This window comes from Lissotriton helveticus, chromosome 1_1 (assembly GCF_964261635.1).
Source record: "Lissotriton helveticus chromosome 1_1, aLisHel1.1, whole genome shotgun sequence".
NCBI classification, from domain to species: domain Eukaryota; kingdom Metazoa; phylum Chordata; class Amphibia; order Caudata; family Salamandridae; genus Lissotriton; species Lissotriton helveticus.
The window spans coordinates 96958825-96972016 of NC_136057.1; the positions used below are offsets into that span (position 1 = coordinate 96958825).

A 13192-nucleotide genomic window follows, 5' to 3' on the forward strand; every position below is an offset into this window, starting at 1 on the left:
ATGGAAAGGTGGAGGTTATGAAGCAGTGGACTGGGTTGTTAGGGTCTGTTCTCTGAGACTGTGGGTGCACTCTATATTCACAGAGACCTTTTCTAGCAAGGGATCATGATTCTTGGTGAACCAAAAAAGTACTTATTCATTAACCATAGTTGCTTCACAATGGCCTCCAGAGAACAAGAGATTCTTTTGTTTTGTAAGTTCAGGACGGTTATTTGGAAGATGAGATGAAGTGTGATTGCCGTCTGACATAAAACTATTTCTTTCCTTCCATTCAAGGTATTCTGGGATGACCAGGCAGTGCATTGTGGCTGCCACCCTTGGAGGAGCAAAAAATAAAATAACTGCCAGGTAAGGATTCCGATAACTCTAAGTTTCCTTTTCCCCTGTTTCTTCTTTCTCTATTCCCTTTCTTGTTCTCTGTTTTGTTTTTGTCTCTTCACTTCAACATTTGACTCCCTGTGTGCACTATTCGTGTTGTTATCAAACATCTGATAATTACCATGTTGGGTTGTACTGCAAGGTCAGTTCCTTTTAGGTCCGTTTTGCTCAGCAGTTCCGTAACTATTGGCACATTTGTCGCCTCCTGTACACCACGTTATACTATCCTCCCTTTGTCCGTTGTTTCGGCATCTTTTCTCTCTGGATCTGTCTTCCATCTCTTTGTGTCCTCCCATCCTGCCCTTTTCTGTCTTTTCTATTACAAGCAAAAGACACAGTACATATGTGTGGACACACATGCACACAGGGTTTGCTTTAGGGTGGTGCAACCGGTGGAGCCGCACCTGGTGCTGACCTTGGGGGCATAGTGTTTAGATGTAAGTTATGGGTTCACAAGCATCTGCTGCACAGTTTCCTGTGCTGGAACATGTGGTCAAAGTGGAAGATAGCTTTTTTTCTCTTTCCTCTGTTTTGTGTTTTTCTTTTCTTGACTCTTTTTAATTTCCTTTACTGTTGTGCTGCTTTTTTCTCTTTTTCAGATGTTGCAGTGCCCGGGTCCTGCCGGAGGAGCGTGATGAGTTCTGAGCCACCAAGTAAGTCCTTATCATCCGCACAATTTGAAATTGTGAATTCCACTGAGCTAACTGGACACAGCGTCAGTCTACAGTGGCATTTAAAGCACTGAGTGCAACAAGGCCAATTCCTTTGGTCAATAAAATGTCCCTTCCTAGATCACTGGAAAAAGGAATAGATATAGTTTAAGTGAGTAGGGGAGTAAGTAACATCTAATAATTCATTAAAAGAATTATAAATATCTCACTAGCATGCCAGCCTGTTTCACAGAGAGTGTAAATTGAAAGTGTTGGCCGCTTCTGAGAATCTGTGGCGCAATATATGTGCAACTTGAGTTTCTTTCTTAAATATGCGCTATGTTTGCTCCCCCATCCTTGATTTCCAGTGATCCCAAGCTCCCGATCTACATTGTTTCACCACTATCAGAAATGCAGCTCAAACTGATTTCCTATCTTGTTTTTGTCAATACTTTCTTTGTGCAAAGTATAAGGTCATAAATATTTTTCTTTGTGTTCATTTACAATCTCTGACTCTGTTTCTACAGGTGACTGAAGCATGAACAGAAAAAGGTTTTAAATGTATTGAAACACAACGAAAAGGAATATTTCAAGTAAAGTTAAAACATTCTGGAGCTCTAGAGAAGAAACAAACACTTTCCATGTGCCTGGAATGGTGAGGAACTTGGAGCGGAAGAAACTGGTGAATGTGAAAGTTGTCAAATCCCTAAAGTAAACTGACCATAAATGTTTATTGAGTGTCAGTAACTGAGATTGAGGAGAACATTGGGCACAATTGATGCCCATGCAGTGCGCATGGGAATACTCAGTGTTGTAAATTCTGTTTGATGGTTTATGAGAAAAGCTTTATAGACCCAAACCCTCCCCAACAGATCAGTATCCGTAGATGTGATGTGACAGAACTGTCAAGAAGACTAATATCCTTGGTTTACAAGCGCAAGCTTTTGTTTCCATCTCCTGTGATTCAGAGGAGAGAAAACATTGTTTAAAAGAAATTTATTGTAAATGCTCTTTCTCAGATGTCGTTACAGCAAAGATGCTGGATTATCATTTCCAATATAGGAATATTTTCCCCACCAAATCTGTCTTTTGGGTTGATCCGAGTGGTTTCCAAGATTCCCAGACCTTCAAAGTCGATCATGTACATGCCTTAGCCGATGAGTGTAAAAAGCATGTACTGGCACAGAAAGCTTAAAAGGGGCCAGTGTTGCGCGATTGATAATACATAAAACCACCCTGGCATGCCCTAATCATCCGTCATTACTTGTATGAACAAATACACTTAACAGGCAAACACTGAACGTCAAAGACCTCGTCAGTGCTTTTAAAACTCCTAAATCAAATATAATAAACTGGAGTCACAAAATCACCAGGTATAACTTGGAGAAAATGAATCCACGAGGAGCATCTTAGTAAATACAAGGGGCTCCTAGGTGAAAGTTTATAAGAGAAGTTAGATAGGTGTCTTTAAAGGTAGGAACATGATCTCCAGGTAAAAACTATAATTAGTTAAATACAAATGTTATGAAGATCATCTGCAGTGCATTTTATAAGTTAATGTTAAGTGTAACATAAACAAGTACAAACTCTGGAATCAGATTTAGTCTTAAGATGGCATGTATCCAGGAACAGACCCAAATTGGAGAAACAAACAACTTGAATACGAGCAAAGAATGTGAAAGCAGCTTTAGTTTTCAATCCCACCTCACTAAACACATGAGAAATCACACTGGACTAAAACCCTACCAGTGCCCTGAATGCCAGAAAAGCTTCAGTCACAAATCCTCTCTCATGCAACATGTGAAAACCCACACTGGTCAAAAACCATTTCAGTGCTCCACGTGCCAAAAAAGCTTCAGTTATTGGCGTAGTCTGATTCGACATCAGGGAACTCATACTGGACAAAAAACTTATCAGTGCTCTGAATGCTGGAAAAGCTTCAGTCGGAAATCCAACCTTACTGTGCATGAAAGAACCCACACTGGGCAAAAACCCTATCAGTGTTCTGAATGCCCAAAAAGTTTCAATCAGAAATTCAGTTTAACTGTACATGAGAGAGTCCATACTGGTCTCAAACTGTATCAGTGCTTTGAATGCCAGAAAAGCTTCAGTCGGAAAATAACTCTCACTAACCATGAGAGCACTCACACTGGGCAAAAACCTTATCAATGCATAGAATGCCATAAACGATTCGGTCTGAAATCCAGTTTAATTTATCATGAGAAAACCCACACTAGGCAAAAAACGTATCAGTGCTCTGAATGCTGTAAAAGTTTTATTCAGAAATCTGAGCTCTCTCGACATGAGAGAACTCACACTGGACTAAAACCTTATCAGTGCTCTGAATGCTGGAAAAGCTTTATTCAGAAATCTGAGCTCTCTCGACATGAGAGAACTCACACTGGGCAGAAACCGTATCCGTGCTCTGAATGCCAGAAAAGCTTCAGTCAGAAATCCAACCTAACTGTACATGAAAGAACCCACACTGGGCAAAAACCTTATCAATGCAAAGAATGCCATAAACAATTTAGTCTGAAATCCATTTTAATTCATCACGAGAGAACCCACACTGGGGAAAAACCTTATCAGTGCTCTGAATGCTGGAAAGGTTTTATTCATAAATCTGAGCTCTCTCGACATGAGAATACTCACACTGGACTAAAACCTTATCAGTGCTCTGTATGCTGGAAAAGCTTTATTCAGAAATCTGAGCTCTCTCGACATGAGAAAACTCACACTGGGTATAAACTGTATCAGTGTTCAGAATGCCAGAAAAGCTTCAGTCAGAAAATAAATCTCACTAGACATGAGAGAACTCACACTGGGCACTAACCTTCTTAGCTCTCTGAATGCTGGAAAAGTTTCAGCCAGAAATCTGGTCTCACTCAACCTGCAAGAACTTACCGGGAAAAACCTTGTAATTGTTCTAAATGCCAGTTTCAGAACCGCAAAACCTTCAGATGAAGCAGCCACAAAGAAATCAATTCATTGATTATCCTAAAAACTCTACTGAGAAAAGCACACAGCGAGGCATAATAACTTAATTCCTTAGTAACTATTGGTGGCCTCATTCCATTCAGTGTGTTTTGCTCCCTGAGTTTTAATAAGCCATGGCTCAGACCCACAAAGTCCATTCGATCCTGAACTTTGAGGTCACGCCCCTAGCATTAAGAACCTAAGTAACCTCAAACTGTTTCCAGCCTTAATGAGCCTCAGCAGGAAGCTGCAGCAGGAGTCCCTTTGTCGTAGGTCTCTATGGGACCAACGTCTGCTAATGTCTGTGCCACTTAGGGCCAATCATTGAGAAAAACTAAAGGTGATGGATGGACTGGTAGTTGATCTCAGTAACATCCCACCACATCATTCTCTAGTCTTTGTACCACTACAGACAGGGCCAACTCCATACAAACCATTCTTGGCCCCTCCATAAATAGTCCTAAAGACTTCTGTTCCAAGGGGACACAGCCTCGTATTACAAAGATCCACTTTAGTGACCTCTTTCCATGTCCTTTTTGCTACAAATGGAACCTGCTTCCCATCTGCTGAGGACAGTTTCACCAGCTTTACAATCACATCAGATACACGCAAGATAGTCTCACAGATAATCAGACCTAATCATTCTCTTCCAGGGGATCCTCATCAATAGTCATAAGCATTAGAATATTCCCGCCCATGTGCAGGACCCCGGAAACACTATATTATATGTGCCCCACATATAGATATACTCATATATATATATAAATACATATATATATAACATGCAATAGCAGCCAATAGAAACAGAGCTGAAATATGCTGTGTAGAATTTCCACCATACATGTAATAATAATAAGCATTAGAAACATGAGAAACAACAAAAAATTTTGTTTAGAAGCTGTTTTAATGCTCAGAAAGCAGTAGAAATTCTTATAACTCACTGGAAGCATAGAAAGCTCCCAGGCTGCATTGCAAACACACAGTCTAAAAAGACTGAAAAGCTAACCTGTAGCTGCATAGCAATAAACTGACACCGTGCCTTTAAGGCACTCATGACCCCCAGTATCCCATCATGCCTCCGGGGTGACAGTTAGGTCAGTTGTTCTTTCCGGCTCCTTCAGAGAAGGACCCTGGTTACACAGCTCCACTAATTTTCCTGTTTTTTTACAGAAAAACTCTTCACTTTTGACAACTTTTGGTTCTTGCTCGACATTTAACATCTTGTCAAGTAAGATACTGTCTTTTTCAGTCATTTTGGTGAGCATTTTCCCCTGAAAATGCCTTCACTCTTTGACAAATGCCCTTCTTGTGGCAACAAGAAGGCCAAATCAGACAACCACGACGTCTGTATCCTGTGTCTGCCTGAGGAACATGATCCAGGCACCTGTCCTCATTGTGAACACCTGTCAGGAAGAACTTTAAAAGACAGGGAGAGGATTCGCATTTATGGCCTAGCTCATAGGTCATCAAGAGGAAGATCTCCGGTGAGGAAGGGCTCCAAGAAGACTCACTCATCTTCCAGAAAGAAGTCTTCACACCCCTCACCCTCAGCGTCGGGCTCGGCGCTGAGAAAAGAACCACCGGTGGATCATTCATCGTCTAAACTACCGTCGACGGCGGGCTCGCCGTCGAAGAGAAGACCAGGTACGTCGACGACGTCGAAGGATCCAGTTCCATCGTCGAAATCCCCTCCGGCGTCAACCAGGCGACGTCCGACGTAGAGGAAGGGAACTCTGCCGCCGTCAACCGGGCGACGGTCGGCGTCGAGGTCCAAGACCCCTCCGCCGTCGTCAACCAGGCGACGACCGGCGTCGAGGGAGGTCACCCCTCCGCCGTCGTCATCCAGACGTCGACCGGCGTCGAGAAGTGTGACTCCTCCGCCGTCGTCGAAGAAGCGACGTTCGGCGTCGAGGACCAAGACCCCTCCGCCGTCGACAGGGAAGAGTCGATCGGCGTCGAGGATGCAGTCTCCGTCGGTGTCTCGTCAGCTCTCGACGTTGAGGGTGTCCAATACCCCTCCACCGTCGTCGCACAGACATTCGACGTCGAGGCAGAAATCTCCGTCGACGGCTGATCATCCCCGTTCGACGTCGAGAGAAGGACCTCCGTCGACGACTGGGCATCGTCACTCGACGTCGAGGCAGGGTACTTCGTCGACGACAGGACATCGTCGTTCGACGTCGAGACTTCCGTCGACGACTGGGCATCGTCGGTCGACGTCGAGAGAGAGGACTCCGTCGACGGCCGGTACTCGCCGTTCGACGTCGAGACGTGGAACTCCGTCGGCGGCTGCTCATCGCCGCTCGACGTCGAGAGACCATACATCCTCGCATAGACATTCTAAAACAAGATTGTTTGATCCGCCGACTCCCCGAAAGCACTCGACCACGAGGGAAGATCGCTCGGCGTCGAGAGGTTCAGATGTGGTGATGGTAACGGAATCAGCTTCCCGTCATTCCACCTCAAGGTCCTCTGGCTCCTCAACTGCATCTTCAAAGTCCAGAAGTCCGGTACGAAAATCACCTGTGCGTCGGACGGACCCTTGGGCGGATAAAGTCAGACTGTCACCCAGGTGGTACAGGTCTTTGGACCATTGGAGAGATTCTGGGGCTGCAAAGCGTATGCAAGACTATGCCAGCTCGCACCACAGGTCTCCTCTTCAGAATCTGGTGGAGGAGATGGACAAGCATAGCCCTCCCAGGCGCAAATCTCCTGTAAGAACACCACCCAGATCTCCCAGAAGGACCCGATCTCCCAGAAAAGACCCAGAGGTGCGGGTCAGGTCTCGCTCTCCTAGACGAGAAGAGCCTTCGAAACGATCAAAAGAGAGGAGGCACAGTGTCCACCATAGACGTCGACGGACTCCGTCTACTTCCTCTACCGCTTCTTCCAGGTCTTCCAAGAGGGACTACTCCCCTACTTTGACGGACAGTCCTACGTCCCGATCTTCCCCAGTGGATGACATTGGCACGTATCTGGACGTCTTACAGAGAGGAGCTCAGAAGCTGAACATTGAAATGTCTGTCCCTCAGGTTACAACGACAGTCATTTTTGAGACTTTACACAAAAAGACGATCACCCGTCCTCTACTGCCATTAGTTCCGGGGATTATAGATCCGGTCAAGGAGGCATTTCTAACTCCGGCGGCTATCAGAGCGGTGCCAGCCCGCATTCAAAAGAAATACAAACCGGCCTCTTCTGACCCGGTTTTTGTAAGATCGGACCTGCCTGCAGACTCTGTTATTGTGGCGGCGGCGAGGAAGACACACGCAGTGGCAGGTTCTTCTTCAGTCCCCCCAGACAAGGACAGCAAGACGCAAGACTCCTGGGGTCGCAAAGTCTGCAACTCAGCGGCGTCGACCCTTAAAGTTTCTAGTGCGGCTGCACTTCTGGGTCGGTACGACAGAGCCTTATGGAACTCTATGGAAAGGTTCAAAGCCAAGCTGCCAAAAGAAGACCAGCAGGACTTTGAGGAGACCGTGACTGAAGGATGTCTGGTGGCGAATCAGATGATAAGCACGGCTGCGGATGGCGCTGTCCTGTCGGCGCATTCCTATTCTCATGGGGTTTGTGCCAGGAGATCGGCATGGTTGCGCTTGACAGGCTTGAAGCCGGATGCTCAACATCGCATCCTTAATCTCCCCTTTTCGGGTTCCGCTCTTTTCGGTGAGCATGCTGACGAAGAAATGACCCGAATGAAGACGGAACTGGACACAGTGAAAGCGGTGGGCTTGGAAAAGAAGAAAGAGTTCAAGCGTCGTTTCAAGCCCAACAGAGGGAGAGGGGTTCAACAGAGGGTTCAAACCACTCAATGGTCCCAAAGTAAAGCCCAAAGAAAACCCCAGTTTCGGGGTAAACCTGGCAGAGGTAGAGGAGGTCATCAACAATCCTCTACCACTACAAGAGGAGGAAAAGCCTGATCAGTGGCTTCCTCTGGCGCCGTTGCCCACTCCAGTGGGAGGAAGTGCTTCACAACACCTGGCAGAGTGGGTCAGCATCACCAAGGATCAGTGGGTGCTGAATATACTGCGCAATGGATACAAACTATGTTTCCTTGCTCCTCCAAAGAACATACCTCCAAAGAGCGCTTTCCCTCACCAACTAAGCTTGCTCCGAAGAGAGGTAACAGTCCTACTGCAAAAGCGAGCGATAGAGGAGGTTCCTCTCGCTCAAAGAGGAAAGGGAGTCTACTCCAGGTACTTTCTTGTCCCCAAAAAAGATCAGGAGGACAAGTTCAGACCAAAACTCGATCTACGACTTCTAAACAAGATCATCATCAGAGAAAAGTTCTGCATGCTGGCTCTTCACCAAATATGCCCACATCTTCAAGTCGGAGATTGGATGTGTTCGGTGGACCTGCAAGATGCGTACTTTCACATCCCAATTGCTCAACAACATCGCAAGTACTTGAGGTTTGTCATAGGGAACAAGCACTATCAGTACACAGTGCTACCCTTCGGTCTCAAGTCCGCACCACGAGTCTTCACCAAATGCATGGCAGTGGTGGCGGCTTTTTTGCACAAGAAAGGACTCTTCCTATACCCATACTTGGACGACTGGCTCCTAAAAGGTCCGTCTCCAGTGCGGGTAAAACACGATCTACATCTGTGTCTTCTCCAATTGCACAGGCTGGGTCTCCATGTGAATCTGGAGAAGTCAGTCCAGCGGCCTACACAGTCAATTCACTATCTAGGCTCCGTTCTGGACACAAAAGTGGGAAAAGCGTTTCCTTCGGAGGAGAGACTTTTTTCCCTGAACCAGAAATGTGGAATTCTGCTAGAATCTCGGCTTCCAACAGCCCGACAAGTAGCATCCCTGCTGGGTTCCATGGCATTCTGCATCTTTCTCATCCCAAACGCCAGGCTGAGAATGCGGCCTCTACAGCAGGCCCTGGAGGATCAATGGGACCAGGCGACAGGACTTTGGGAGGATCGCATCAAGCTCTCCCAAGTGACGAAAGAAGCCATCAAATGGTGGACACGGAGAAAGAATCTGCTGGTGGGGGTTCGGTTTCACCAGCCTCTTCCAATCCAGTCGATAGTGACGGATGCCTCTCTGCAAGGTTGGGGAGCACATATGGGTCCTCTTCAGATTCAAGGCCTGTAGTCTGCGCAGGAGCAGACATACCACATCAATATGCTGGAACTCAGAGCGGTATTCCTGGCTCTCAAAGCTTTTTTACCAGCGATAGAGTCCAACTCAGTCCTAGTTCAGACGGACAACACGACCACCATGTTCTATCTGAACAAACAAGGAGGCACAAGATCTCGCCCTCTGTCTCGAGAGGCTCAGGCAATCGAGGCCTCACGATAGTGGCGGTGCACCTTCCAGGCGAGTTGAACGTAAAAGCAGACGCACTCAGCAGGCACTTCGAAGATCAGCCAGACTGGGTGCTAAACGACGAAGTGGTGGAAGAGCTTTTTCGTTGCTGGGGTCTTCCAACCATAGATTTGTTTGCAGACGACGAAAACTCCAAATGCCACGCCTTCGCGTCCAGGTTCCACCGGCCAGGGACTCAGGGGAATGCTCTACTGATGGATTGGTCAGGGACATTCGCTTACGCGTTTCCTCCCCTGGCTCTGATTCCGAGAGTAGTTTCCAAGCTCTGCAGGTCGGACATGGACATGATCCTGATAGCTCCGGATTGGCCACGGCAGTGGTGGTACCCGCACCTTCTACATCTGTCTGTGTGTCCACACAGACGACTTCCTTGCAGGCCGGACCTGTTGAGCAAGATGAACGGGAGGATAATGCATCCCAACCTCCCATCATTGAACCTAACAGCATGGCTCCTGAGGTCCTGCAATATGGGCATTTGAACTTGTCTCCTGAGTGCATGAACATTTTAAAGGAGGCCAAGAGACCCTCCACAAGAGCATCTTATGCGTTTAAGTGGAAGCGGTTTTTCTTATGGTGTAAAGATCACCACCTTGACCCGATCAAAGGACAGGAGGACGTCATCTTGCCATACCTCCTTTCCCTAGCTACTGCTGGTTTGAAATACGCTTCTATTAGGGTGCATTTGTCAGCCATAGTTGCATACAGAAAATCACCAGATCAGGTTTCTTTCTTTCAGGTTCCAGTGGTTAAGGACTTCCTCCAGGGGTTGAAGAAAGTCTATCCCCCTGTGCGAAATCCTTCTTCCCCATGGGAATTAAACCTGGTGCTATCCAGGTTAATGTCACCACCTTTTGAGCCCATCCACAAGGCCTCTTTGCAACATCTCTCTTGGAAGGCGGCCTTTTTGGTGGCGATTACCTCGGCTCGCAGAGTCAGCGAAATTCAAGCTCTCTGTGCGAAAGAACCATACACTATCTTTCATCACAATAGGGTAGTCCTAAGGGCTCATCCGGCTTTCTTACCTAAAGTCATCTCTGATTTTCATATAAATCAATCATCCATTTCCCTACCGTCAATTTTTCCAAATCCTACGACCCCAGCCGAGCGGTCACTGCACTCCTTAGATCTTAAAAGAGTGCTCAAGTTCTATTTGGAAATGACCAAAGGGATTAGAAAAACGGATCAACTGTTTGTGAACTATGGTTCAATGCGAACAGGTTTTCTGGCGGCCAAGAGGTCCATCGCGAGATGGATTGTCTCTTGCATAAAATTGGCTTATCAGCTTGTAGGCAAACCTTTGTTGCAGTTACCCAAAGCACATTCCACTAGAGGGAAGGCCGCTACAGTAGCCTTCTTGCACGACATTCCAATGTCGGAGATTTGCAAGGCTGCGACTTGGAAATCAGTTCATACCTTTACGAGACATTACTGTCTCGAGTCTGATTCCAGGGCCGATACTCAAGTAGGACAAGCCTCTTTGAGGAATCTATTTGGGTAGCCTACGGCCTGTACAAGCTTAGTAGTTACTAGGCTTCATATGGTTATTACTGTATTGTTACTCCTTTGCCCGCAGGGAGATGAGGTGAGGCTCGCTATTCTATTCTAATGCTTATGACTATTGATGAGGATCCCCTGGAAGAGAAGGATTAGTTACTTACCTGTAATCCTAGTTCTCTTCCAGGGGTATCCTCATCAAAGTCATAAGCAACCCTCCCGCCTCCCCGGGCAAAGGACATTCTTTAATAAGGAGATATTGTTAACCTATTTGTTATTGGGTTTATTTTCAGTCTCCGAAAAGAACAACTGACCTAACTGTCACCCCTGAGGCATGATGGGATACTGGGGGTCATGAGTGCCTTAAAGGCACGGTGTCAGTTTATTGCTATGCAGCTACAGGTTAGCTTTTCAGTCTTTTTAGACTGTGTGTTTGCAATGCAGCCTGGGAGCTTTCTATGCTTCCAGTGAGTTATAAGAATTTCTACTGCTTTCTGAGCATTAAAACAGTTTCTAAACAAACTTTTTTGTTGTTTCTCATGTTTCTAATGCTTATTATTATTACATGTATGGTGGAAATTCTACACAGCATATTTCAGCTCTGTTTCTATTGGCTGCTATTGCATGTTATATATATATGTATTTATATATATATGAGTATATCTATATGTGGGGCACATATAATATAGTGTTTCCGGGGTCCCGCACATGGGCGGGAATATTCTAATGCTTATGACTTTGATGAGGATACCCCTGGAAGAGAACTAGGATTACAGGTAAGTAACTAATCCTAAACTACTATATGACTAAAATACAACATAAAATGCTATTCACAAACTACGTGCGGTCATTCTAGCTCTCCTATCTTTTTCTTTGTAGAGTTGTCTGCCTCGACTGCTTAGTTTCTGCACATGTATACTTTTGTGGAGTAAATGTGAGAGGGACAGAGGGGAGTGGGTTAAAATGTGTAATATTTATTAATAAAGGGGAGGGCTAAGGGAGGAGTAAGGAGGGATTTAGGGAATCACAAGCACTCACCCACAAACAAGTAAACCCATTGCTATTTATAAACCACAGCTCTAAAGTCACTACAGCCATAATGTACCGAAAACAGTTCTAAATGTACTCCAGCTTAGAGCCGGAGTAGGGGCAACAACACACACGGCCATCCACTGGAATTGCAACACACTCCCATAAATAATAATGGAGTTACGGACATGAATTAAAACCCCGTAGAAAATCATGTTAAATTAAATATTTTAAATTAGTTAAAAATCTAAATACATTTAATTCAATGGCAAAAAATATCTAAAAAGAAAACAAAACTAATTATTTTATAATGTTTTAATAACATCTGTTTGATTGAAACACTAATATACCATTCATTTTTAGAAAAGCATAATTACATTTGTTATAATTAATGCTCTTCATCACATTTTTCACAAAATTATTAATACATAATATAAATGCTAATTTAGGTGGGACACCTTTAATTGAACTTTAAAAAGAATATAATCTCCTATATTTTCAACTTGGCTGGAGTTTTCCCTGTGTAAAAAATATAAAGAAGGTTTCAATTGTTCATTACACTTGAAAAAAATGTAATATTTTTATGTTAAATACAAATGCAACTTGTATATACTTTAAATATAGAACAAAGTAAGAAATGCTACAGTAATAATTTGTATTTTTATTAGATATTTAATTAATTTTAAATGTAAACATTTTTTTAAAGATCTGTTTAAAAATCCCAACTAGGTAAAATCATCTTATTTTCTTATTATGTACTCAGAATTACTGAATTACCTTACTCACCTCTGTTCAGAGGGACACATCCTTAAAAATTCATGAATAGAATTAATTGGAATTCTTTTTTATATTTGCAATATTTTTAAAATTAAAAGATTAAAATATGTTATCACAAACTAATTAATTTTAAACTATATGTCATTTTACAGCATTCTTTTGAAGGTATATGTAGTTTTGTAAGACAAAACACATTATTTTATCTTTATTTTCTAATGGGTTCGATTTTTATGTCTCTCCTTCCATTATTTTCTAAGGGAGGGCGTTGCATTACCAGTGGTTGGCCATATGTTGTGCTGCACTTTCTATTGCTCAACTTTGCATGTAGTAAGTTTCATTTGTAAATTTTACTCCACCTCTATTTAAGCGTGTGCAGACGTAGAAGTCCACACTTTTCAGTAACTTTATACTTGTAATGGTGAATAGCTAAAAGTAGCAAAGTTACTCTAAGAGCATCCTTGCATGTATAGATTACACACAGGTGTAAGATACATTTGTGAATAGCCTCGAGGCGTCCAACTCAACCTGAGAGTTTCATTTTTGTGGTA

At 44.3% G+C, this 13192-nt stretch overlaps 1 protein-coding gene across 4 annotated transcripts in view; it reads left to right on the top strand.

The window, feature by feature from the left end:
• LOC144756937 (uncharacterized) overlaps positions 1 to 13192 on the top strand; it is a 120769-nt gene that overhangs the window by 32842 nt on the left and 74735 nt on the right. For 3 of the 4 annotated variants that reach the window (XR_013595592.1, XM_078646357.1, XM_078646365.1), the window contains exons 2-4: positions 277 to 348; positions 978 to 1031; positions 1556 to 1683. Coding sequence is in view for 1 of the 4 variants with exons in the window: in XM_078646349.1 (XP_078502475.1) it covers positions 2640 to 3860 (1221 nt within the window). In the remaining 3 variants the exon portion in view is untranslated. Of the gene's footprint in view, positions 1 to 276; positions 349 to 977; positions 1032 to 1555; positions 4642 to 13192 lie in introns of those variants that run through there. The other variant, XM_078646349.1, reaches the window with a different exon arrangement.